This window comes from Fonsecaea pedrosoi (assembly GCF_000835455.1).
Source record: "Fonsecaea pedrosoi CBS 271.37 unplaced genomic scaffold supercont1.1, whole genome shotgun sequence".
Lineage (NCBI taxonomy): Eukaryota > Fungi > Ascomycota > Eurotiomycetes > Chaetothyriales > Herpotrichiellaceae > Fonsecaea > Fonsecaea pedrosoi.
This window is the reverse complement of record NW_013550615.1, coordinates 5017917-5042502: the sequence shown is the minus strand read 5'-3', so window position 1 is coordinate 5042502 and position 24586 is coordinate 5017917. Positions and strand designations below refer to the sequence as shown.

General features: G+C 53.8%; 11 protein-coding genes across 11 annotated transcripts; 8 read left to right on the top strand and 3 right to left on the bottom strand.

Moving 5' to 3' along the window:
• Window positions 1-553: 553 nt before the first annotated feature.
• Z517_01839 (uncharacterized protein) lies at window positions 554-2734 on the top strand (the record flags this gene model as incomplete). The annotated part of the gene is made up of 4 exons (XM_013434796.1): window positions 554-1671; window positions 1743-1820; window positions 1894-2466; window positions 2539-2734. The coding sequence occupies 4 exons, from the start codon at window positions 554-556 to the stop codon at window positions 2732-2734; spliced, it is 1965 nt and encodes a 654-aa protein (XP_013290250.1).
• Window positions 2735-3405: 671 nt separating this feature from the next.
• On the top strand, window positions 3406-4539 carry Z517_01838 (uncharacterized protein; the record flags this gene model as incomplete). The annotated part of the gene is made up of 4 exons (XM_013434795.1): window positions 3406-3502; window positions 3595-3708; window positions 3809-4134; window positions 4219-4539. 4 exons carry the CDS (start codon window positions 3406-3408, stop codon window positions 4537-4539), a joined length of 858 nt encoding a protein of 285 aa, XP_013290249.1.
• Window positions 4540-5540: 1001 nt separating this feature from the next.
• Window positions 5541-6686, top strand: Z517_01837 (uncharacterized protein; the record flags this gene model as incomplete). Its single annotated transcript, XM_013434794.1, has 3 exons — window positions 5541-6325; window positions 6406-6583; window positions 6639-6686. 3 exons carry the CDS (start codon window positions 5541-5543, stop codon window positions 6684-6686), a joined length of 1011 nt encoding a protein of 336 aa, XP_013290248.1.
• A 695-nt stretch (window positions 6687-7381) lies between these two features.
• Window positions 7382-8589, top strand: Z517_01836 (uncharacterized protein; the record flags this gene model as incomplete). Its single annotated transcript, XM_013434793.1, has 3 exons — window positions 7382-7603; window positions 7683-7804; window positions 7887-8589. 3 exons carry the CDS (start codon window positions 7382-7384, stop codon window positions 8587-8589), a joined length of 1047 nt encoding a protein of 348 aa, XP_013290247.1.
• Window positions 8590-8922: 333 nt separating this feature from the next.
• Z517_01835 (uncharacterized protein) lies at window positions 8923-9612 on the bottom strand (the record flags this gene model as incomplete). The annotated part of the gene is made up of 1 exon (XM_013434792.1): window positions 8923-9612. One exon carries the CDS (start codon window positions 9610-9612, stop codon window positions 8923-8925), a length of 690 nt encoding a protein of 229 aa, XP_013290246.1.
• Window positions 9613-10343: 731 nt separating this feature from the next.
• Window positions 10344-11775, top strand: Z517_01834 (uncharacterized protein; the record flags this gene model as incomplete). Its single annotated transcript, XM_013434791.1, has 4 exons — window positions 10344-10495; window positions 10562-10970; window positions 11019-11416; window positions 11466-11775. 4 exons carry the CDS (start codon window positions 10344-10346, stop codon window positions 11773-11775), a joined length of 1269 nt encoding a protein of 422 aa, XP_013290245.1.
• Window positions 11776-12464: 689 nt separating this feature from the next.
• On the top strand, window positions 12465-14126 carry Z517_01833 (uncharacterized protein; the record flags this gene model as incomplete). The annotated part of the gene is made up of 1 exon (XM_013434790.1): window positions 12465-14126. One exon carries the CDS (start codon window positions 12465-12467, stop codon window positions 14124-14126), a length of 1662 nt encoding a protein of 553 aa, XP_013290244.1.
• Window positions 14127-15302: 1176 nt separating this feature from the next.
• Window positions 15303-15994, top strand: Z517_01832 (uncharacterized protein; the record flags this gene model as incomplete). The annotated part of the gene is made up of 2 exons (XM_013434789.1): window positions 15303-15567; window positions 15675-15994. The coding sequence occupies 2 exons, from the start codon at window positions 15303-15305 to the stop codon at window positions 15992-15994; spliced, it is 585 nt and encodes a 194-aa protein (XP_013290243.1).
• Window positions 15995-16840: 846 nt separating this feature from the next.
• Z517_01831 (uncharacterized protein) lies at window positions 16841-18810 on the bottom strand (the record flags this gene model as incomplete). The annotated part of the gene is made up of 5 exons (XM_013434788.1): window positions 16841-17134; window positions 17199-17646; window positions 17705-18156; window positions 18227-18590; window positions 18680-18810. The coding sequence occupies 5 exons, from the start codon at window positions 18808-18810 to the stop codon at window positions 16841-16843; spliced, it is 1689 nt and encodes a 562-aa protein (XP_013290242.1).
• Window positions 18811-19787: 977 nt separating this feature from the next.
• Window positions 19788-21551, bottom strand: Z517_01830 (uncharacterized protein; the record flags this gene model as incomplete). The annotated part of the gene is made up of 3 exons (XM_013434787.1): window positions 19788-20651; window positions 20703-21382; window positions 21464-21551. 3 exons carry the CDS (start codon window positions 21549-21551, stop codon window positions 19788-19790), a joined length of 1632 nt encoding a protein of 543 aa, XP_013290241.1.
• A 1085-nt stretch (window positions 21552-22636) lies between these two features.
• Z517_01829 (uncharacterized protein) lies at window positions 22637-24286 on the top strand (the record flags this gene model as incomplete). Its single annotated transcript, XM_013434786.1, has 1 exon — window positions 22637-24286. The coding sequence occupies one exon, from the start codon at window positions 22637-22639 to the stop codon at window positions 24284-24286; it is 1650 nt and encodes a 549-aa protein (XP_013290240.1).
• Between the last annotated feature and the right edge of the window lie 300 nt (window positions 24287-24586).

Sequence of the window (24586 nt, the reverse complement as noted above, 5' to 3'; positions counted from 1 at the left end):
GGTGGAGACGTATGCGTTATGTATAATATAGAATACATGTATGCACCGACTTGCGATAGAGGAGCCCCTGACATCAGGACTGATGACATGCCCTGAGTGGTAACCACAGCTATTACTGTACTCGAACAACACCTCGACAAGAAAAATGTCAATCTATTCAAGCACGTTTGTACGATGAACTAGATTACAATGCAGGGCGGAGAGAAGAGCGGGCGAATAGCAAAGACGCATCCAAAGAGACTCTAGCGACCTCAGGCCATAGCCCCCATCCAGGGGCGGAAGATCATCCGTCATTGTTGAAACCCAGAACATGGACAAGCAGAACAAGATCGAGATTGATTGCTGCTATTGATCTCCTACCAGCCGTGTACCCAGGATAATCTGACGCTCAGTTTACCACGCTACGTGGCTTCCGACCTCCTCCCACCCTCATCGATATCTTTACCAAGGTAGACTAATGATACCCACTCAACCCGCTTGTATCATCCGAGTCCTTTCCTCTTGATCGTGTCACATTGTTGACTCGGAGCGTGTCCTATAACAGAAAGCCGCCATGAGCACCAACCCAAAGAGAGGCCGTTTGGCGTGTATCTCCTGTCGCCTTCGGTGGGTCAAATGTCACCAGTACGAACAACACCCGGCACTGACCCGGTTGATCACTAGGAAGAGACGGTGCGACGGTCGTGGTCTTCCCTGCAGGTCGTGTCAGAATAGAGGCCTGGATTGTACATACCAGGATCCAGCGGTTCACAAGTACAATGCTGTCTCCGCGACCAGACCCATTCATCATGTTGCTGAACTGATGCTGCCCAGGGATGAAAATACTGCCATCGAGATACTGGCACGTCGTCTCGACACCATTGAGAACATTCTACAACGACAGGTGACTACGCTCGAGGCCTTGCAATCACACCTTATTCAGTCCCTCCCACCAGAGACCAATCTAGGTCGACGCCACAGCGAGCTGGCGCAGGGGAATGTCGCCAGTCGATCCTATGAGAGCCCCCGCCGGTCACTCTCTACACTCTCTCTCGCCCTGCAAGACGACCCGCTGTCTCAGCCAGATCTAGAGGCCATTCCCCCGCTCACAATCCCCTTGGGCCATCAGACAGGTGCAGGGAGCCTCCTCGCATTGCCGCAGTTGAGGCATCTGATCGGGGATTTCCCAGAAGATTTCTTTTTCGAAGTCGAAAACCGGCGCCCTCCGCCAGCTGCGATGCAGGTCATTGTCGATGCGTCGCATGTCCCTGTCGACGAGGATCAGCCCATATCCAGAACTACAGCTGACGAGTATTTCCGAAAGTTCCTCGACTTGGTCCATCCACTCCACCCGTTTCTGGATCCACGCCACTTGACAGGGGAGTACAAGGTCGCGATGGGAAAGGGTCTAGGCAGAGATAACCAGTCTGCCAAACTCCTGGCTCTCCTTGCCCTGGGAGCCACGGCTTCGGATCCTGTTGGCAATCAGTCTGGCCCTTGTTCCGGGGACCGGCTGGTTCAGAAGGCACTCCGTATTCTGTTCAGATCCTGGAGTCTGTCTTTTCGGGGCGATATCCAGCTCTGCCAGGGCCTCATTCTGGGTTCGCTGTATTTTACGTATTCTGTCGAGCCGTTGATGGCCTGGAGACTCATCCACATGGCTGCCACAAATATACAGCAGATGCTGATCCGGTGAGAAATCCCTCTCGTGTTCCTCTCTCGGCTTGTATTGGATGAATTAACCCTCACGACGGTGCTACTAGTTGTAACGACATGTCATCGACCGACGTGGAGATCCAGGAAATTACACGCCTGAGCTGGGTTTGCTTTACTATTGAATGGTACGCATTTTGCCTATACAGCAGGACTCCCTCATGATGTGGGCGGAAGATCTGACTCAATTCGCGAGTCTAGCGACATCCAAGCTGATTTTCACCAACCGAGGAGCGGCATCGAGTTGCTGGTCGATTCCATTCCGTTTCCACGATACGGAGAGTCACCCACGGCCGACAATCTCTACTCGCTGGCCGAAATATCCGTGCGGCTTCTACAGAATCGGATCCACCGTGCTGTCTACTTTGCCGATAGCTTGGCGATTTATGCTGGGCGCGGCTTGGACACTCTAGCCACGCCCAGATTGCGTCCCGGTCCAAGCAATTCGCTGTTCCGGGTGTGCGAAGAGCTCGACCGCCAGCTGGAAACGTGGTACAATGCGCTTCCGGAGGCAATCAAGCCGGACCTTGCCAGTGATCTCCACGACGGCAAGAACGGTTGTTTGCTTCGCCTGCGTTACTGGTCCTCGAAACAGAACATATATCGGCCATTTGTGTTGTATGTCACGTCTCAGATGTCGGATCGAACTGCCGCCATCCCTCCGTCGGTCCTCGAAAAGTGCCATTCTTGTCTCTGCGCATGTCGCGCTTACATCCTCACCGCCGGCCATCTCTTGTCACACAGGTCTCCGTACACATATTCTGCGGCGCAATAGTAAGCTGGGACCAGCAGGAAAGGCTGCTGTCTTTCCCTCGATCAGGATCACTAACTCGTCCTTCTCTTTAGCTGCTTTACCTGCCTCTTGGTCATATCTCTCGCGTTTCAGTCGCCCGCACTTCGTGGCTTTGTCACCGACGTCGAGATGCTGCAGGGCCGCACGGTCGAGATGCTCAGGATTTGGGGGTGGCCCGGCTCGGCTCTCGAATGTGCTTTGCAAATTGCCTGCTCGATTGCCACTAAGCAGCGTTACTGCATGGGCTAGCTGGTCGGTGTGTCGGTGTAACAGCTTGCGATGGAGTTAGGGGGACAAGCTTCTCCTCCCAGTTCTTACTGTCGGGGCCGTGGTGGACAACAGAGGTGGTTCGAAGGAGGGAGAGGGGGCGATTATGCGATTTTATTCCTTCTTGTCATCCGTTCTCGCTAGGGGCCAATCTTCTGCAAAAGCTTCCCATCCACGGCGGCTTGCGGCCCGCATGTCCCGGCTCTTGGTCGGCTCTGGTCGTGGCTAGTAGGGATTGCGGCGGGACATACTCCGCACTCTTGACGCCCTCGCTTACTTGGCGAATGGTCCCAGAGCAAATAGACAGTTTACACGACAGATTCACTCGAGAGAGGGAACATCAAAACTGGGTAGGGGAACTGGAAGGGGAGATACTACCCAGGCTGTCTGAGCTCTAACGCAGGTGTTGACAATCAATCACATTGAATGCTACCATGGCTATATGAGGTGTCTGGTTACTGTTCTCGTGGCTTTCAATCGGGAAAATATACCTCTCGCATCTGTGTTTGAGAATTTATAATGCCTGCTGCTGGGCCTTTTTCAGTTTCACCAGAGCTAAGGGATCTTCTCCTCCGCATTAATTGGTAATAACAGAGCGAGAGGAAAAGCATCCACTCGCCTTCTTGGACGTATAATTCTCCCTCGAGGTCAATATGATCACCACAGAAGGACAGGAGACAGGCCCGGACCCAAAGAAAGAGACTGGTAATATACAGAGTCTGTTCAGTCTTGATGCAAGAAGTGTTATCGGTATGTCGAAGTCGAATCAGACCATCGGACACCAACCAGAGCCATTGCTTAGCTTCCTGTTGAGCTGAGCTGACATGAACCATGCGCGATAGTCACTGGTGCGACGGGTGGCCTGGGGCGAGAAGTTGTCAAAACATTGTTGCAGGCAGGTTCCGATGTTATCGCGGTCGATTATGTACAGAATGAACCGATCGATGCGAGCTGGGGTGGGTGTACCACTGCTATGGAGGGATTCCTTCCTCACTTTTCCCAATATGTCAGGAATAGAGGCGAGCACAGAGGATGCTAATACAGTCCTTTGGTCAGAAAATCTGAGGAGTATCAGTAGCGACCTTGGCGCCTCCTTGAGCTACCACAGCTGCGATATATCCGACGCTGGACACACGGAGACTGTCTTTGAAAAGGCGTCAGCTTGCTCACGGTTTCCGCTCAGAGGCCTTGTCAACTGTGCCGGCATCAGCATACTGGGTGACTCCATCACATTCCCCCTGGACACCGCTAGGCGAATCATCGACGTCAATCTCGTTGGATCGCTGATCGTGGCTCAGGCTGCGGCGCGCATTGTGAGGAAGAAAAACATGTCAGCCAGCTTCGTCTTCATAGCCAGTATGAGCGGCTACGTCGTCAACAAGGTGAGGGATCTAACCTTCAACTGCCCTTATTATATGAAGTCAGGGCTTATCCCGCTGACACGAAACTCTGTCCAATGTCCACAGGGCGTCGGCACTGCCGCATACTCGGCCTCGAAAGCAGGTGTCCATCAATTGACCCGCAATCTGGCGGCCGAATGGTCTCACTGCGACGGCTGGCCCGAGATCAGAGTCAACTCCATCAGCCCGGGCGTCATCCGAACCCCAATGTCGTCACCCGTTCTTTCAGAGGGCAGCCTTAAGGCCACGTGGACACAGGAGACCATGCTGAGGCGGCTCTCGGTCCCAGAGGATTATCGGGGACCCGTCGTGTTCCTGCTTTCCGACGCCAGTTCGTACATGACTGGGGCCGATTTACTCGTTGATGGCGGATACACGGCCTGGTGACGACGACTGTTTTGTAAAGGGGGTTATGGCCGCCGTTGGTGTTGGTGTTGCCATGGCGGTAAGGACTTGTGACTGTCTTTGACGTCGAGTCTTGTGATAAGTGGAAAGAACTTGCCGATCTATTCATCCTCGTATACTTCATCTCTTTAATGGATCGTCCACACCCTGCACTCTGAGGCAACTCAGCAGCGACGTGTGATAGTCGGCGTGACTCGTCAAGATCATCATCGTCCCGCATTCAAGAGCCATACCTGTGGCACACACCAACCTGTCCTTGTGCGAGTACATTGTACATAGGATGTCAAGAGTGGAAGTCCAGCCGGTCGGAGCCTGATTGGCCACTTCTCGGGCCGATGCCTGTCAGTCTCCACATCCACGTCCAGACGCGGCAGGCCCCACCCCGCGAGGCTGTACTGAGTAATACGAGTTATTCGGTAACAAGTGCGGCAAGTGCGGACCGCATCCCGCCCCCCTTTCCACCTGTGCATCTCGTCTTGTCTCGCCTCTTTCTTGGACGATGAGATATTGTCGTCAGATCATTGTCGCTCCATCAGCAACTCGAATTGCGGAAACGTCAAATGATCCGCATGCATTACAAACCTGACTAATGCGAAGCTCAGGTTGTTGTCAATTGCGGGACGGATAAATTTTCAGGCCCGATAAACTACGAGGGACAACCCGTTCTCGATCCATCGTGCAACCAGCCCAGGCACCTCTTCCATAATCAAGTCTATTGGAACGCGACGGTCACAATGCCGTCTCTATCCCCTACCATGTCAGTTCGACTTCGTCCGCCTTACTCCATCAAGGCGTGCCCTCTGACAAATTCGATGGTTGCTTGGTGCGGGCCAGTGCCACTCATACAGCATTCATCAATATCGACCTCTGCCGCTGCTTCGCTGAGGAGGCCTATATCCCCAGAGTGGACCCGACGATCATCGAGCTTCAGTTCGACGTTGTCGTCGCCCGTCGTTGGAGTGCCCTCTTGTCGCTTTAGAGCAATGTCTTCGTTTGCCACCAACCCCAAGACCATGAAAGCCGTCGTCACCGAAAAGACCGGAGGCCCCGATGTTCTCAGGTTTACGACGGATCAACCCGTCCCGACGCCCAAAGAGAACGAAGTGCTGGTCAAGAACCATCTTGTTGGCGTCAACTATATCGACATCTACTTCCGCACGGGTCTCTACCCGGCACCCAAGCCCGAAATCGGTGGGCGTGAGGCTGTCGGCGAGATCGTAGCTACAGGCTCCAAAGCTACCAAATATGGGTTGAAGGCTGGGGATCGTGTGGTGTGGCTGGGTGTGTCAGCGTATGCAGAGTATTCCGCTGTGGCAGTGGACAAGGTGATCAAGGTGCCCAGCGGGGTATCAGACGAAGATGCAGTGGCAGGTATGCTGCAGGGTTTGACTGTGGTTGGACTGGTGGAAGAAGCGTACAAGGTGAAACGGGGCGACACGGTGCTGGTACACGCCGCAGCCGGTGGTGTTGGCTTGATCCTTGTGCAGGTTCTCAAAAGAATCGGGGCGCGGGTTGTTGCTACGGCAGGAGGAGAAGAGAAATGCAAGTGGGCCAAGGACGCTGGAGCAGATGTGGTCATTGATTACCGGAAGCCCGGTGTTGACTGGGTCAAAGAGGTCACGACGGCCACGAACGGAGAGCTTTGCGAAGCTGTATACGACGGGGTTGGGAAGGATACGTTTGATGGCAGTCTAGAGGTGACCAAGAGGAAGGGGACTCTTGTCAGCTTCGGGAATGCCAGTGGTGCGGTTCCACCATTTGCCATCTCGTGGGTTTCTCTTTTCTACTCCAGCTATCTCTTTCCTCCTCCAGACCTGTTACTAACTCGATACGCCTCCAACCACGCAGTCGTCTATCCGCAAAGAACAACAAACTGGTTCGTCCGTCCCTGTTCAACTACCTCACCACTCGGGAGGAGTTTGAACAAACCTGCCGAGACTGGTTTGCTTTGCTCGAAGGCCCCAACAAGGTCAGTGTCAAAATCCACAAGATCTATCCTTTGGAGGAAGTGGCAAAGGCACAATCGGTAAGAGAATCCCTCTCTTTCAAAGGTTACCAGGTTGACGGTTATGTCGATATAGGATCTCGAGGGAAGACACACTAGTGGGAAGCTTCTCATCAAACCGTAAATATCGGCGTCTCTTCAAGGTGATTAATGTAGCAAACGCAATACTAACCCTCTCTATACCTGGGGTTGCAGCCTTGCGACTCTATAGATAGGAAGAGGTGCGAGGATAAGGCGGCATCAATTGTGTCCCGAGATGGCTGTATATATGCGCTGCTTTAGCTAGTCTTGGCAACTGTCTTGACGCATCTCGATGTGGAACATGAATGCCATGCTCTACCCTCCCATCCGCCTCTATCGACAATCTCTGTCCGAATATCTAATATGCCTCTTCCTGTCCTAACCCACCGCTATGCTTGTCACATTCATCAACAGAAATATCGGAAACTTTGGCCGTAACCCCGAATTAGCTGCCATCAATGCCCATCACGCTCGTATCAAACATGAGAAAAGACGTCAGGCAATAAGAGATGCAGCTCGCAGACAAAACACTCTGCTGTTGAGTTATTTTGATCCCTCTGAGGCGTCTGCAACCCCTTTGTCTGGACAAATTGGCGGCTTGCGAGATGACCCTTTTTGGACTCTTCCCGTGGAAAACACGTGCGATGCAATGAGCGGGTTCGACTACCATAAGTTATTTTTTTTTAGGAGATGGTCTTGTGTTGACTGTTCTCTTTCGACGCTCATGTTGCAGACTTCCAAGTCCTGTGCCCGCTCGCACTGAGCTTGGGCAACTACAACCCGGCCCAGCATCAGATCATGAGGACCAACGTGCTCCAGACGTCCATGTATTGCAGTTCCATGATCGCCTTGAATCTGACCATGCAGCGGCTTCACATGGACAGCACGACGCGTCTGTCGAGGGCTGTCATTTACCACCTGAATAATACTGTCGTCCAGTTGCGAGACGCGTTGCGAGATCCGGCGACCTGCACGAGTGACATTGTCCTCGCTACCATCTTCCCAATGGCTTCTGTCTACGTATGGCTGCTCCCGCTTTCTCGCTGTGCCGCTATACGGAATACCTCTTGGAGGCCCCTCGCTGATATGGCAAGTGCAGCGCATGTTGAATGATCATGCTGCTTTCGAGGCACACGTCCAAGGCGTCCGTCGCATCGTCGAACTCCGTGGAGGGCTCGATTCCTTGGGGTGGAGTGGCTTTTTGAAGATATCGGCTGTCGGGTAAGAAATCATGTAACGGAAATTTGACGCTCGGGCAGCTTTCTTGTGCCTCCGCTAACACCGCGTCTCGGGTACATATCAGGATGTTTGAGTCTGCCGCCGTGTTGCACCGCCAACAGACCCAACGCAGCCAGGACGAAGCACAGGGGCTCAAGCTCACCAGTGACTCGGTTGCAGAATATCCTTCCCAACCGCTCCCTCGAGCCTTACAGGTCAAAATATCCAAACTCCCGCCCGGCCTGGCCTGTCTGGCTCTGCAACGCCGGCTCAGCCTGCAGTGCGTCAACTTCCTCCAGCTCTTTTGCGAGTGGCTCGCAGACAACAGCGTCACCCCTGGACCGCACGACTCCATGACGGAGCTCGGCCACGACATCCTCGCCGTGGACGGTCTGAGCGCCACGGAACGGGTGCTCGCGGTGGCGATCCAAGCCTACGTGAACTGGCTGGAGAGGACCGTGCGCCGCTGGTGCAACTACGCGTCCGAACACAGCGTGGAGACGCAAATTGCCATACTGGCCCGGGAAGTCGGGCTGGACGATACGTGCGACGGGGACGCCCTTGCCTGGGCGTGTCTGCTCGTCAGAGACACGACCTCGCGGGGTTCCGCGCCCTGGGGATGGGCCACCAAGTATCTGGCGAAGATGGCCCTGGGTGCTGAGAGGGAGGCGTATCTCGACCGTCGTTTCTTCAGTCGTCCGGCCACGGCTGCGTCGGGTGTCACTTCAAGCCACGTTACACATATGTCGGAGGAGGCTGAGCAAGGTTGCTCTGGAGACGCGATATAGGGGAACAGATAAATAAAGAACGGGGTTTTTGTCCTGCGCTGGCTTGCCGGATACTTGGCTGGTTACTCTACATCTCGCCTCGAGTCACCCAAGCCAGGCCTCCGCGCATATATTGTATCCGATTTCATTGGATTATGTTGTACTCCCTCCTCCTTCCCCCTTCTTCTTTCTTGATTGATTCTTTCCGGTCTCGAAATGGAAATACATACATACATACATACATACATACCCTACAGTACATACCCCACCTATGTATGTATATATATATATATATATATATTCTCAAAGACGCGACCCCGTTTTTCTCACTCGAGGTCCCGAGTACTTTTACTACTAGGGAGAACTCAGCGTCCTGTCACAGACAAAGGAGCACCGTCGGGTGACCTCGTCGGCGCTCAGCCTCGGAATCCTGATGGCCTCGAGGTCGTCGCAGCGCTCGTACTCGTCCACAGAGCCCAACGTGCGGGTCTGGCGCGTGGGGAAAAACGCCGTGGGTTCCTCGTACTCGTACAGCATGAGGAACGTGCCGTCAGAGTACACTTGAGCGGCAGGAGCGGCGGCGGCGGCGGCGGCGGCGCCACCCGCGACAGGCACAGACACGCCGGCCGGGCATGCGGTCCAGGTGTGCGGCACGCCCGGGGCGATGGTCACCAGCGTCTTGGGGGGGATTACGTAGATGGTGCCGTTGAGCTCGACCAGGGCGACGCCGTTGAGGACGACGATGCGCTCGGCGATGAACTTTTGCGTCTGCGTAGTTGCAGGACGTGTGTCTGCCTCTATCGAGGTCGAAGGCGAAGAAGAAGAAGAAGAAGAAGAAGAAATGTGTACATGTCGCGGCAGTCGGAAGTCGGTCGTGAACTCAATTAACCCCAGTTGGCCCGAAAAGGCCCTTTGGCCGCCGGGGTCCAGCTCGTGCATCTCCACAGGGATGTCGCGAAAGGGGTGTTTGATGTTCGCGCCCTGTCCGTGGACAATGGTGCAGCCGTTGGGGAGAGTGATTCCATAGCTGTGGGGGGTGGACATGATGGGGAAAAGGTGACAAGAGTCGACTGTCAGTCAACTCTTGGAAGGTACTTCGCTTCGTGTTTTGTGCGAGTGAGTGAGTTTTGCGATTGTTTTGGACGTATATGTCCTTCGGCACAAAAGATACGCCCGAGAGCGCGAGATTTGTCTCCCGGTGAGTCAATCGCTCTCAGTCATCAGCAGAACCGCTTCAAAAAAACCATGACGGTGGCCTGCTCCATAGACGTAGACGAGGGGAGAACGTTGCTGGGATCGCTTGGGGCCCGAAATAAGCAGTTCTTGGGTCGCAAACGGGGAAAGCCTCGGGTCTCTGGAAAAGCGCAAAGAGCGACATCGCGACAAAGTTGCGGTGCCAATACCCGATTCTCTGTTGCTGCTAGTGACTAAGCTGTGGGCTCCAATTTTTCAAGGCTTACAGGCTTGCGGAACGCCCAATGCGAAGCCGTCTCGACGGGAAATTCTCCGGATAATCCTTCTACCCAACACAACCTTGGACTTAAATTTAGCGGTCGATGACATAGTGGGCGCCTTGTTGCCAAGAGAGCGCGACATGTTCTTGTGAGAACTTGCTCCCAGAGAATGCTGTTTCAGTTGCAGAATATCTCGACGGGTAGGCGTGCCAATGGGAGATATAAAGGATGGGATGATGGCCGGCAGTGGTGAGGGTGAAATGTACCATCAACCGAAAACCAGAAAGACCTGAATAAGACGAACGATACACAAAAGACAAAATGGCTCCTGTGACCGTGCTCATCATCGGCTGTGGAGTTGCAGGCCCAGTTCTCGCCGTCCTCCTGAAAAGAAAAGGATACACTCCGATTGTGTTTGAGAAAGTGAAGCAGTTGGGCGATGTTGGAGCATCTCTAATGCTGATGCCAAATGGGTCAGTCTAGAGAAATGATGGCCACCCGGCATGTGGCCCCTAGTACATGCACTAACTGTGACACAGATTGAAAGTGTTGGACTTGGGCGGCCTCGCAGCAGAGATCGAGCGAGAATCTCTTCCACTAGAGGGATTTCTCGACTGCGCCACCGATGGGGAAGTGCTGGGTTTCTCAGCAGAGCCCAAGTCATTCAAGGAGAAATACGGGCAACATGCCATGGGAGTCAAGCGCACTGGACTGAACCTGAAGCTCAAGGACATGTTGATTGACATGGGCATCGACCTGCGCGAAGGTTGGGAATTGGAGGACATTGAGGAGACCGAGGACACCGTCACTGCTCATTTCAAGGGTGGCCGGAGCGTGACAGGTTCCATCCTCATCGGTTGTGATGGCATCAAGGCTGCTTCCAGAAGAATCCTCCTGAAAAACAAAGGGACCACCGAGGGACTACCCTTGTTTAGTGGACTCACTCAGGTGAGTGATCCGAGTCCTGGATGGATTCAACGACTGACCGCTCTGCAGACCGCCGGGCTCTCTTCGACACCGCAGGCAATGAAAGGCAAACCATACATGCAGAACTTCTATGGTGAAGGAGTCCACATGATTACATACCCTGTCTCGCCCGACGTCACATCCTGGGCTTTGACATTGCCCGAAGAGACCGGGTCCGAGGCTTCTTGGGGACTGATCACCGCAGACGAGATGGACGAGAGGAAGCGTAAATTGCTAGCTCACCTTGAGCACTGGCAGGACAAGTCACCCGCCGAGCTGATCCAGTCTGCCGCTCGAATGATCAAGTTTGGGTTGTTTGACCGAGATGAGATGACACCGGATCAGTGGCATACCAGGCGAATTGTGCTTGTGGGAGACGCTGCACATCCCACAAGCCCACATCTTGGACAAGGTGCCAACCAGGCATTGTAAGGCATTCGTGGACTGCTTTGTGTTGCTCAGCTGACATCCGAATAGGGAAGACTGCTACCACCTCAGCCATGCCCTGCCAGATCTGCGTCCGGTAGCAGACTACAACGACCGAGCTCTCGATGAGCTGAAAGAGCGTCTACCAAAAATCTTCAAGGCCTTCGCAGAAAAGAGACAACCACGGACGTCGGCCCTAGTTAAAGGGGCACGAACCCAGGGCCAGATGAGAGTGGTGACGGCGGGATCGCAAGCGTGCAAGGAACGGAACAAGAAGGTCGCATCTGCATGGCAGGACACTGTTGCGGTATCAGCCAAGTACGAGGGTCTTTGTCGAGAGCCATTCCAAGTGGCAGCTTGAGGCCAGGGTGGATGTATTGATGGTTTGCGATTTGTAACATTACCGTACAATAGGGAGATTGTGATGGGGTTTGGACTGAAGAGTCTCGTTGTACAACAATGCATTCTGATCGATTCGTATATGAAGACACTCTACTAAGTTTCAAGAAGGCCAGAGGAATGTACCGGGTCCAGGATGAATGGGCAAAAGGGAGGAATACCTCGTACTTTGGGTAGAGCGGGAACAAAGGCGTGCGCATTGGACCGGAATATCTTTATTCCGGCATGTCGCAGCCGCACCTGACAAATAAATGTTTCTGTCTGACAGATATTTTCTAGTTTCTCCCAACACCTCATTGAGTTGCATCAAGGACATAATGTACCTCGTAGTGGAAACAAACACAGCATATTCGGTACGAACCAGGGGCAGTCTCCAGATACTACGGCTCAAACCACCCTGCGAGGTAGTGCCGCCTCCACTCGGATGATCTCGGAAACCCTCCTCTGGCGCCCTGAAGCTCGTCAAGCCGAGAGATTGTCGATGGTGTGACACCAAAACCGCATCTGTCCATCGACTAATTCGAAGATATTAATTCTTCATACCAAGCGCCTAGACTTACAAATTGACTCCTAAAGCATACTCGGACGTCCTTGCCCTTTCATCTGTCCTAACTATGAGATCATAACCATCTTGGCTTGTCGACATCAGTGATGGCTCAGTCCCTTGCCGCAGCTGGGCACAACTTCGAACGGCGCACCGTTGTGTCGGTCCTCCTGTTCCCTCATCAGCCATACGCGTCCAAGCCATACAGGGTCCTCCTGTTCCGCCGCTCCGACAAGGTCAGCACATATCGGAGGAAGCTTGCGCCCATTGCCGGCTCCATCGAGACTTATGACAAGTCTCCCTTGGATGCAGCTTGGCGAGAACTGAAAGAAGAGACTTCATTCGGACCCCAGCAGATCGAGCTGTGGAGACGAGGGGCTGGCTTTGAGTTTACCGACCAAAAGGCTGTGGTTATCGGCGAGAGTGAGCACCAGGTCAAGGGACGCATCTGGAAAGTCTGGCCGTTTGCGTTTCGCTTGACTAAGGAAACCGTCGACAATGACAACGACACGGAGAAGCTGGGGGTCCAGATGAACTTTGAGCATCTGGGTTTCCAGTGGCAGAATGTTGACGACATCCTCAGTGGCAAGATACTGGATGACTGCGTGCCCAGACTAGAAGTCACGCTCGGCCAGGTCTGGGTAGATCCCAATAGCATATTGCATCAAGGGCTCGAGGAACTCCGGCTCGACCATTCACATGGCGCACGAGAACTAGCCACCATGGCGGTGAAGTCTCTGATCAAGATTGTTGAATATGACCAACAAACGCAGCAACATAGAGACTTCGATGAGTGGTGGAAGACTTTTCAACGACAGGCATTCCATCTAGCCTTCAATGGGCGGCCAAGCATGGCGGCGGCGATATCTAATGCTATTGCCACAGCGTTGAAGCAGGCAAAGGCCCAAGTTGAACCTGGATCGACTGATTTTCTCGAGAAAGTCAGACAAAGCCTTGAAGCGTCCGTCACTCGGCGAGGTGAGATCTCCAAACAAGTGAGTCACCAGTTCTCGAAATTCTTGCAGGACAAGTTCCGATCAAGTGCTCAAGGCCAGACAGGCGAGCAGGCACGGATCAAAATTCTGACCCTGAGTTCATCCTCGACCATCAAAGCCGCGATCTTACATGCGCTCGACGCGGACGAGTCGTTGTCAATAGAACTTCGCATCCTCGAATCGCGCCCACTGAATGAAGGCGTGGGCTTTGCCAAGGCCTTGACGGAAGAAGCCCAGAGACGCTACGATTCCGGAGCCACGGGGCCCTCCATTGACGGTCGCCTGCGGGTAGTTCTAGCGAGTGACGCCTCGGTGGGGATACTGGCCAAGGACGTCGACCTGGTCATTATCGGCGCCGACCGGATATCAGAAGCCGGAGACGTGAGCAACAAGACTGGCTCTCTGGGCGCCGCTCTGGTCAGCAAAGCCGTCACGGATGGCAAGGCCGCCGTGGTGTGTATTAGCGAGAGTGAGAAGATTGCATATCCGGGATCGGTGGAAGATCACCCGGAAGAGGACAATGACGCGTCGGAGCTTACCAGCAACTGGGATCTACAACCATCCTCTTCCCCCTTGTGGAACAAGATGGTGACTGTGCGCAACATCTACTTTGAATGGGTGCCCGCGACGCACATTGACTATTACGTCTGCGAGGACGGCACGCTGTCAAGACAGGATATCCACCAGAGGTCGAAGCTGGTGTCTGACGTGATGAACGAGGTCTTTACGGTTGAGCAGGGATTGAATATATCAGAGGCGTCGTCAGGTCGTTGAGCGACGGGACGTGAGCGTGAGGAGTGAGGAGGGAATGGATCGTCCATCTGATCACCTCCATGGCATGACCCTGCACACTCAATCCAACGACGTTATTACCATTCAAGAGTCCGAGGAGAAGAACCGCCCCGCCTTTGCTTTCCTGCGATGAAATTCGGGGCTGTATCTATCGAATCTCTCGCTGCTGAATGTGCCAGGAGGAGCAGCTGAGTCGAGCAATGCCGTACAGAACAAGGCTAGGTAGCCGGCTTGCCAGCTTGTACTTTGTCCAGGTCTAGACCACCGCCACCAACTAGACATACGTCAAAGAATTGCGGAGAAACTCACTCAAAATCCAGGGTCTTTTCTCACTTATCGGCCCCTTTTGGGTTAGGTTTTAGTCAATGCCATGTCTCTGAAAACATGCAATTCCGCAACAATGCCCTTTTGGGTCAGCTGCATGGTTGTGTTCAGCACTTTCAATAGACGCCCACTAACCTGGCCAGCAAAGATGGAGAGCAAACGTGAGCATCATGGGGGAATCTGCTCACCACACAATCAGACCTGAACATTGTGAACATCTAGTGATTGGATCTTCTTCAAAAGCCACGAACTCTGTCTGATGGTGATTGTCAACTCAGCCCAACGGATTTCTTGGGTTTCCCATACTGGAATCGTCCGGCTTTGCCATTCGCGTCCTCAACCTCAGCCTTAGACTTCTTCCCCGTCCCCATTCGGGACCCAGCCAGCCACCTGGCTCATTATGTCTGATTGTCATTTGGGAGATGAGCAGCATCCATGGGCCAGTGAGGACATTATGCGTTGTGCTCTAGGTGCGCGACGCGACTTGCTCTCAGCCGGCTGAACTCAAGTCATCTGCTGCACGAGATCAGCCGTCAAGGTTGTTCAGCTCTCTGCGAGTGTGACAGAGCAGTGCATGGTCTAGACCTCACTGAAACCATGGCTCTGAAGTGACGAGGGTCAATCACGACGTGTTCTGGCTCCCCGTGCCGCCTTCTATGTTGACTGGCGACCAGACCAGCATGAACACCCGCACAAGATATAAAGCTGTCTAAAGGAGTCTCTGAATTTACATTTCTTTTTCCAGTTCCCATCTCCCAACCTGCCGGTCAAAGCACACACACCTTACTCGACATAACCAGCCTTTGGACAGGGAAATTCTTCTGATCTGTTGAGATGTCTCTTCCCGTCGAGGTCAAAGATGGCCACAAACTGCCCGGCGCCATCCTCTTCATGGCCGTCACCACAAAAGTAACGTCGGCCAACCCCACCGCCGCGTCATTCAATGTGATTGCGTACGACCCGCTCATCGACGCGCAGTCGACGCCCGATAAGATGAAGGCGCGATACACGGCCAGTGGCCTCCCGTACTTTGAGCGCTTCACCACCCCTCCCGAAGCGGAAGCGCCGTTCCAGGTCAAAAACGGAGAGATATTCTACTGTACGTGAATGACGCCCCTTCTCTCACTCAAAAGGAATGTATGTCTTTTGTCGGCACCCCAGCTCAGCGATACTAACATGTGGCCAACCCCCGTCTGTCCACCTTAGGTGGCACCTACGGAACCACTGCGGCCGACAAGTCGTTGGCCTGGACCTACTGGGTCAAAGGGAGCATCAGCCCGGGCATTTCGCTGGCGTATTGGAACCAGGAAACCACCAATGGCAGCACCAAGCACGTCGCAAAGGGCTGTTTCACCGCGCCGGCCGGCAAGCGATTCACCAGCGCGTCCAAGACGCCCATCATGAACCTCTACCAAGCCAAGGGGGGCAACGTGTTGGATGAGAAACTCGGCACCCCGATGGGCCTCTCCAAGTGCGAGATCTTGTGGTATGCGACGCACATTCAGGGTGGTGTCGCGGGGCTTTGAAGAGGGGCAGACAGGCTGCTAGGGTAGGCAGGCCCATCCTTTGGGTAAAAAGGTCAGCACAAGCAAGCGGGTATTCCAACCAGGTCGTTTTCGGATGCGGAAAGGTATTTTGAGTATTAGTGGTTCTAATAGCAAGGATTGACTTTGAGAAGACTTGAGAGGGCAAGTGTGAAAAGACACTTGTAGTCCGTTGTCTGTAGTTCGATCGAGAAGAGTGAAAGTGACACATTCAACACTATGGTAATTCTGCCCAAATCCTATAAATACCAGTACGTAAAGCGTTAATTAACCCTATGGGTGCCGTCCAATGACAGTCATCAACTTACTGTCTTTTTATCTTTGAAGTCGGTAGGTCGATAGAATATTGCATGACATCGCGCAGTTTGTGGTTTTGAATAAAATACTCTCTATTACAGCATGGATGGATGGATGGTTGGTTGATAGACGAGGCTGAGTGAGAGGGGAAGGGTGGGTTTGGGGGTTGACGGCGAGATACACACACACATAGAGAGAGAGGACAAAGTTATTTGCAGCTGAGCAGAATATAATGTCAAGACTTGCGGTCAACTACCGACAAGGCAATAGTCGCTACTCGGTAGATACGTCAACTCACAAATCGCAGCAGCAGCGTCAAGGATCAACCACATCGTCCTAAACACCCCTCGAACATCGACATCATCTATCCTACTACACGGGGGAGTCGCGCTCCTCCCATCACCTGACTCACAAACTTCGCTTTGCATCCATTGCACACACACTGAACCGCACCTCACAGCCACAGGGTATTGTGTCTGTCCGAGAGTGAGCGGCCGTGAGCAAAAGCTCCTGTGCAGCAACTCCCACTTCTTAAAACGCCGACCCGCGTCGCGCGACGTCGTCGATGAACGACTTCTCCAACACGCCGTCCCGGGCCCTGCTCTGCGCAAACGTGGTGCTCGGCTTCCACTTGGCCGAGGTGCGCGGTGTGGTCTCTTCCATCATCTTGTCGACCTGCTCGAGGGTCAGGCCCTTGGTCTCCGGGACCAGGAAGTACGCGTAGACAAAGGCCGCCGTGCAGAGGCCACCCCAGATGAAGAAGACGGAGGATTTGAGATTGCCGTGCTCTTCGCCGACCATGTAGGGCGTGATGACGGCGATAATCTGTTCATGCCCCGTCAGCAAATTTCCCGCTAGTTACCTCGTCACCTGTCGGGGAAATACATACCGTGTTCCACAGCCAGTTCGATGCCGTCGACAAGGCAACACCGCGGGAACGAATAGGCAGAGGGAAGACCTCTCCAATCACGATCCATGCCCCCGGACCCCACGTGGACGCGAAGAAGAAGATGAAAATGGCAATAAAGGCGATCTGAGCGTTGACTGCGGCGACGTTGTCCGCAAGGCTGAGTTCCGCATCGGCCGGATCCGGGTGCGTGTGGTTGAACCCAACAGTCACACCGATAATGGCGACGAGGAACTGGCAGATCAACATGCCTAGCGCGCCCCAGACCAAGAGGGGACGACGTCCAAACTTCTCGACGGTGTAGAACGAGAGTGGTGTGCTGCAAACGTTGACCAAGGTGAAGATGAGGGAGATGAGGAACGTGTTGTCGATCGCCCCTGTGCTCTGTAGGAAAGGTGTCGAGTAGTAGAAGATGAAGTTCACGCCAGTCCTAGCAGAAGGGCAGTCAGCAACCCAGACATAATCTCAGGCATGTTAAGGAGTCGTACCATTGTTGCATCATTTGCAGAGAAGTGCCCAAGATGGTCCTGCGCAAATTCGACTTCTGGACCCACAACCCTCCCTTGAAGCAATTCGCCCAGCTGGAGAACCAGCCCGAAGAAGGGATGATGGATCGCTCGTATTCCTCATTGGCGACGATCTCGGCCAGCTCGATTTGCACATAGTCGGAATCGCGTGGTTGGCCGCGGAGTTTCGACAACGAGATCGAGGCTTCCTCCAGTCGACCCTTCTTGACGAAATAGCGCGGTGAGTCGGGCAGAGTGAAGAGGCCACCAGCTAGGATGATGGCCCATGCGAACTGGATGGCGATCGGGATTCTGTAAGAGCCGGTATCCCGTCTATCCTCGGTGGCGTAGACAACGATAGAAGCAAGCATGATACCGATGGTGATACAGAATTGGTAGCCGGCAACGAGGGCGCCACGGACTTTTCTGGGACACTGTCCATGGTGTTAGCGCCGTTGAGTCGCCACAAGAGGATTCACATCCACGGGAGAGATTGGTCCTTACGATCTCACTCATGTAGAGAATCACGATAGCACTTTCGAAACCAACCCCAATACCAGCAATGAGACGCCCAGCAACAATGGCCGCTAGTGCATCCCCCTCTCCAGTAATCATCTGGATAACGACACCAAACATGTAAATCATACAGCCCATGATGACCGTCCACTTGCGGCCAATGAAGTCGGCCATGTCTCCGCCAATGAGAGCTCCGAAGAAAGTGCCAGCTGAGAGGATCGAGACGATGAGCGATTGGTGTGAGGAGCTGAGGGCATCCGCAGTTGGTCCTTCGACTGCCCGGATGAAGATGTCTGCTCCGAGGACCCCGTTGATGTAGCCCGAGTCATACCCGAAGAAGATGCCGCCGAACCTGCACGGTGTTGTCAGTGTCAGAGAAAAAAACAAAGCTGAGGTTCGAAAGGTCGTCACCACTTCGCAATTATGTTGCAGGAGACTTACGAAGCAAATGCGCACATCAAGTACGCCTTCCATGTTACGGGCGCCTCGATGCGGTTGACATCGTCGGTGGTTTTCAGAGAGAGGGAGCGAGGCTGTACAGCCTCCTCACGAACTTCTTTGGAGTCAGACATGGTTGATCACTACCAGTGGTTCGAGAAGAAACTTCGAGCGTGCGAGCACACAGAATTCAAGAAGGCGCCCTAGGAGGCGGGGAAGTGCATATGACTTATATGCATTCCCAGCCCGGGCCATCAAAACAAGGAACCCAACAACAGCACCTGACAGATTCGCATGGGTCGTATATCGCGGATTCGCGGAGATCCACAGACAAAACGCCAATCACCCATCGAAGAAGTTTGATCTAGGCTCGCTTTGATTGACCTCCGTGTACAGGATCGTGCACGGCGGCATCTGGTCCACCACCTTGATCGGGTTGAAACCCAAGAGAAAAAAAAAGGGCGTCGAGGACCAACTCTTCATCATCGATTGTAACCCCAAAAATGCCACTGCAACATTGAGGTCATGGCACAAGACTTGAATTGGGACTTGTCGGCGGTGGCTTCAGGCTTGTTATTGACCGGCCCAGTCTTGGCTCCTTTCTTGGGCTCTTGTTCCAAGACCAGGACAAGACTTGTAACCCCACAGCTTGCTCCAGCACTCCGCACACCGCACCAACAAGGGGAACAGTGTTGGAGCACGGAAGGCGCAGCTCTTTCTCGGAAAGGGGGTCAGTTTGTCCCGAAGGTCGTTCTCGACGTCGAAACGGTGCCCAAAGACAACGGCGTACTTCAGTAAATATCGTTCTGGCGGAGGGAAGCTCCGCCCCGTGCATGGCCTGCCAAGATAACCGAGAGTCCTTGGCGTTGCGAGCCAAGACGGAGTGGCAGATGCACATTGCGGGGTTTGCGCCAGCTTGGGATATTCAAACCGTCCATGCGATCATGCCGAGAAATCACTTTGTGACGTGAGAATGGAACCTACGCCCCTTCTCCGCCGTTGTATGTGTCGGGGTGGCCGGTCAGGTGAATATTCGTGGGGTGTATGCGAGGAGTTCCATCGCCTCGTGTTTCCCAACCATCGCTTGAGAGTCGCTTGTCAGCAGCGAGTGTCATCGGACAGAGTGCTCCCAGCCTTCTCTCAAGATATCTGCCAAGCGTCGCATCGTTCCATTTCTGGTCGTCTTCCAAAATCCCATGATCTTGCTCATTAGTAATTCTCGGGCCTGTTCGTCGACAACACAGACGCCGAAACAGTAGAATGGCCAGGCATAGTATTCTGCAAAATAATCCACGGACGGTTCTATGTGGCGGACAAGAAGCATCATAATTGAGAGCAAGCCAGACAGGTGTGTCGAGAGAAGCTGGTCTCGCAAGCCCAAAGACTGCGCTATCATATTTCTCAGGAGGAGCCTTGCAGAAAAGCTGTAGAGCTTCGGGCCAAAGTAAGATTGATTGGTAATTTTCGGATCGATGAGCAATGACAAGGACAGATCTTGATTTGGGTAATCGGCGGAATCGAGCACCTTGACAGTGTCTGAGTTGGGGATGTTTATATCACTCCATTGCCTGAGATCCTGTTCCAGGCGATAACAACGTCCGATGTCGAATCTTCGGGAGCGAAATTGAGAATACGTCAATGCCACTTGTCGCACGTACGAGAACAACATTGGAGGCGCGCCGAGAACTGGAGAAAGGGAGTAGTTCATTGTATTTTCCAGCCAGAGCTGTTCCAGGATAAGCTGGGCATCCACAAAGACTTCATCGACTAAACCAGGTGGCGTAGGAGATGGATGTTGGAAGGGTATACTCGTGGCTGCGTGGAAAATAAAAGCCTCCAGGGTGAGGATGCGCGTGGCAGTCCAGGCGGTTGGTATGCTTCGCGATGCCTCCATTCGCTTCCAGCATGACTTGAGTAGTGCAGCGGCACCATAAATGTGGGTGGACACTCCTTCGGAGCGGTACAGTCGAGTTCTCTGCAAATATGATCAGCTATCTCGGGTTTCGAATAGCATGTGAGCACCCACCTCATATATACATAGGATGAGGACAGTCCGTAGAGCAATGATTTCGGCCAGTGCAGAATCATCCTCGGCGAGGTAAGTTCGCATTCCGCGCACGGCGTTGACATAATGGGATTCAGCTATCCTGCGATGGAAGGGGTCATTCTCTTTAATCTCGGCAGCAGAGCAAGCTAACAGCGCATCCATGAAGACCGGAATGTAGTTTGCGACTTGAAGACTCCCGCTTGTAAAATCTCTGATGTATTGGCCATCCGTCGCCGGTCGAACCAACTGCGGGACAAAGACCATCCGCATGTAATCGAACACAGGAGGACTGTAAATTTTGCTGCTGGAAGTGAATGCCCTGAGTTGGGGAAACACAACTAGAGGAAGTTCGTGGTTGGCTTTGTCGAGGTCATCGATGGCATGGATAGTAGATGCTGGCGAGAGTGGATTGGACGACAGTGATATGGAGGTACATGACTGCCGGTCTTCGCTTGGAACAATATGGAGTCCATCATTGTCATTATCGACAGACTCGGAGGTAAGGCCAGTGTTTGAAGATGCATCAGATTGAACCTCGCTGGGACTTGGCTTGTTGGGCTGCGAATTCAGCTTCGCAGGCCAGACGCAGTCAGTCTTTCTTCTGGCGCAGTTGTGGCACACACCCCGGTGCTCATCGCACTTTTTCTTCCTCTGACGACCTGCGCAAGCAATCAATCGGCAATCCTTCCACCATCAAGTTTGACAAGCGAGAACACGCAAGAAGACAGCATCAAACTCACACGTCAGACAACCAGTTTTGGTCCGCAAATGTGCCGGCCTTCGCCGCGGCGCACGATAGTTCTTGACCCGTTCCGACGGCTGGCTCATGATCCAGCAGGATTACAAGTGGTCACCAGAAGAGGTGGGTTCTGGACAAGACTTGAAGAGCTGGGTTGTTTCTGAGATCAACACCGACCAGCTCTGACTGTAGGCGTCCAATGCGGAGGACTCCGCAGCCACCGTTGTTTCCGGCTTAACCTTATGTACTGACCTGGTGTTAGCGAGATCAAGCGAATCCTAGGGGCAAAGAGGTGACAATCCAACCAGTTGTAACACGTTCCGCAAACCCTTATCACCAGGTATCAACCTAGCCTTCCGCAATCAACGCACACGAACAAAAACTATATCTCGGATCCCTTAAGCCTGTGCGCCTTTTCCTTCTTTCAGTCCTGAGAAACTGCCTTTGCTCTTCGACAACAGACTGTAATCATCCATAGAAACCTACATTGTCTGCGCTAGAAAGGGTTTAGCAAGCCCTTGCCGGGGATATGAGAATGCTAGAACGCCGAAAGATAGGGACTCCATACCACACGTGCAATACTCATTGGGGACAGTATCGTTGACTCGCGGATAGATAGATCGACCACCTCCACCTATGTACCTTCGTAACTTATACCTAGGTATGCTACAACCCCTGTTTCAGTGAAGATTAGATTAAAGCATACTTGCACTCTAGAATATCTTTGTGGGCAAAAGTCACAAACATTATTCAATCGAATCAAGGCTGAAGAAACTTTTGACGGAGAGAGCAGGCACCAATAGCGTCACTTTGCGCAGTTTTTTGTTCCTGTCTCAATCGCATGGGATGTCCCGCAGTTAGTAGTTGTCGCCACCACCTCCACCTCTCCGGAACAGCTTGTACGGTCACACAGTTCCACTATTAACGGTTCCCGGGGGCGCGGTATGAGAGTCGATCGGAGGAGTCCGCTCGTCATTTGCGCAGGATGTCCCTTCCGACTCGAAGTTTAGGCAAGATGGGAAATTTGGGAAGATGGGATAAAAAAGAGAGGGAAATCGGAGTTGAGGGCTTGAATCGTCGAGGAAACAGGGGTCGATGATTGTATACGGAAATAGATCTGTCGGTTCACAGCATCGTGCCACCCCAACACCTCAAAAGAATTTCGCTCCAAAAAATGGCTGTGACGATCGTGAGGAACGCCAGGCTGTTCACAAGCACCGACGACTCCGAAGGTCTCGTGGCGGGATGTCTGGTGTTTCGGGATGGGGTGATCGAGTACGTCGGTCCCGAGGGTGAAGAGACGAGCATCCTCGCGCAGACGATGTTGGCTTCTGACGGTGGGGGCATCAGCGTCACAGAAGTCGACGTCGCCAACCGTGTCGTGACGCCGGGCTTCATCGATGGGCACGTCCACATGTTGCACTTTGGGATGTCGCTCGGCAAGCTCGATATCATGTCGTGCAAATCCCTTGAGGAGATCCGGCAGAAGATCCGCACCTTCGCAGCCTCACAGCCGTCGGCGCCGCGCATCCTGTGCAAAGGCTGGATCCAGGCTTCGACGGCCGGACAGGCGCTGGCCAGCATGCTGGACGACCTCGACTCTCGCCCGATCTATGTCGAGGCCCTGGATCTACATTCAGCATGGTGCAGCACCGCCGCGCTGGAGGAGCTCGGAGTGGATGCGGCGACGAAGGATCCTCCAGGAGGCACCATCCACCGGGACGCGCAGGGTAGGCCGTCGGGCTTGTTGGACGAAGGGGCGTTGTTTTCGCTCGTGTGGCCGTTCATGGGCAAGACTTTGACGGCGGAACAGAAGCAGACGGCGCTGCACCAAGCCGTAGCTGCTTACACGCAGGCGGGCTACACTGGGGTCATTGACATGGCCATGGACGAAGACGCGTGGGACGCCCTGGAAACCTACCGCGCTCGCCACGGACTTCCACTGCACGTGGCCGCGCACTGGCTCATCCCGTACAGCGACTCGGACGAGGAGATCCAGGACAGACTCGAGAAGGCCATAGAAATGCATGGGAAATTCCACCCCTCTACGTCGCCGTACTTCTGTGTTGTCGGGATCAAGTTGATCGGCGACGGTGTCGTCGACAGCTGCACGGCGGCGCTGAGCCAACCGTACACCCCGGCACCATCGGACCACATCGTCGAACCCATCTGGCCGGCAGACAAGATGTCCAGAGTCATCCGCCAGGCTAACGCCGCGGGCCTGCAGTGTGCCGTGCACGCCATCGGCGACAGGACCATCACGCAGACCATCGACGCCTTTGCGGACCTCGACCGGCCCTTCTCGCGCCGCCACCGCATGGAACATCTCGAGCTGGCCTCGGAGCGCGACGCAAAGAGACTGGGAGACCTGGGAATCACGGCCTCAGTGCAGCCCGTGCATTCGGACCCGGCGCTATTCAAAGCCTGGCCAACCCTCCTCGGCACGCATCGGTGCCGCCGCGCCTTTCCATATCGCGACTTTCTCGACTACGGCGCGCCCTTGGCCTTTGGCACCGACGCCCCCACCGCCGCGCACCTGCCACTCCCGAATCTCTACAACGCCACCACGCGCCAGTCGGCCCTCGATCCAGAGTCGCTCGACAGAACGAACCCGCAGTTCGCCGTGTCTCTGGCAGCGGCGCTGAGGGCCGCCACCTCCGGAGCGGCATATTCCCGCCATGCAGAGGGGTGGACGGGCAGTCTAAGAAAGGGGTCGAGCGCGGACTTTGTCGTGCTCGACACGGACTGGACATCAGAAAGTTTACTTCAGGCGAGTGTGCACGAGACTTGGTTTCAAGGTCAGAAAATGTTCGATACAATATAACAAAATACAACTATAGGAGCCATGGTTTGAGAAAATTCTACTCTCACATGCTGGCTCAGGAAAGGGAGGGAACTTCTTTGAAAGAGTGTTTCATTGCTCTGGTGGCGTATTTGAGAGTCTCAAGCTCAGTAAAAGGAGTGGAAACACTGTATTGCATAGTATGATTTAGGTCTACCAGTGAAACCCCTGCTCTGCCCCTTCGTGTTTGCTCGTATGGCACTAAAAATGGATTGTAGAACACCACCTAGTCTGTGTGCTTCATACTTTATCATCAATGAATACTTTCCCTGTTCGAAACAG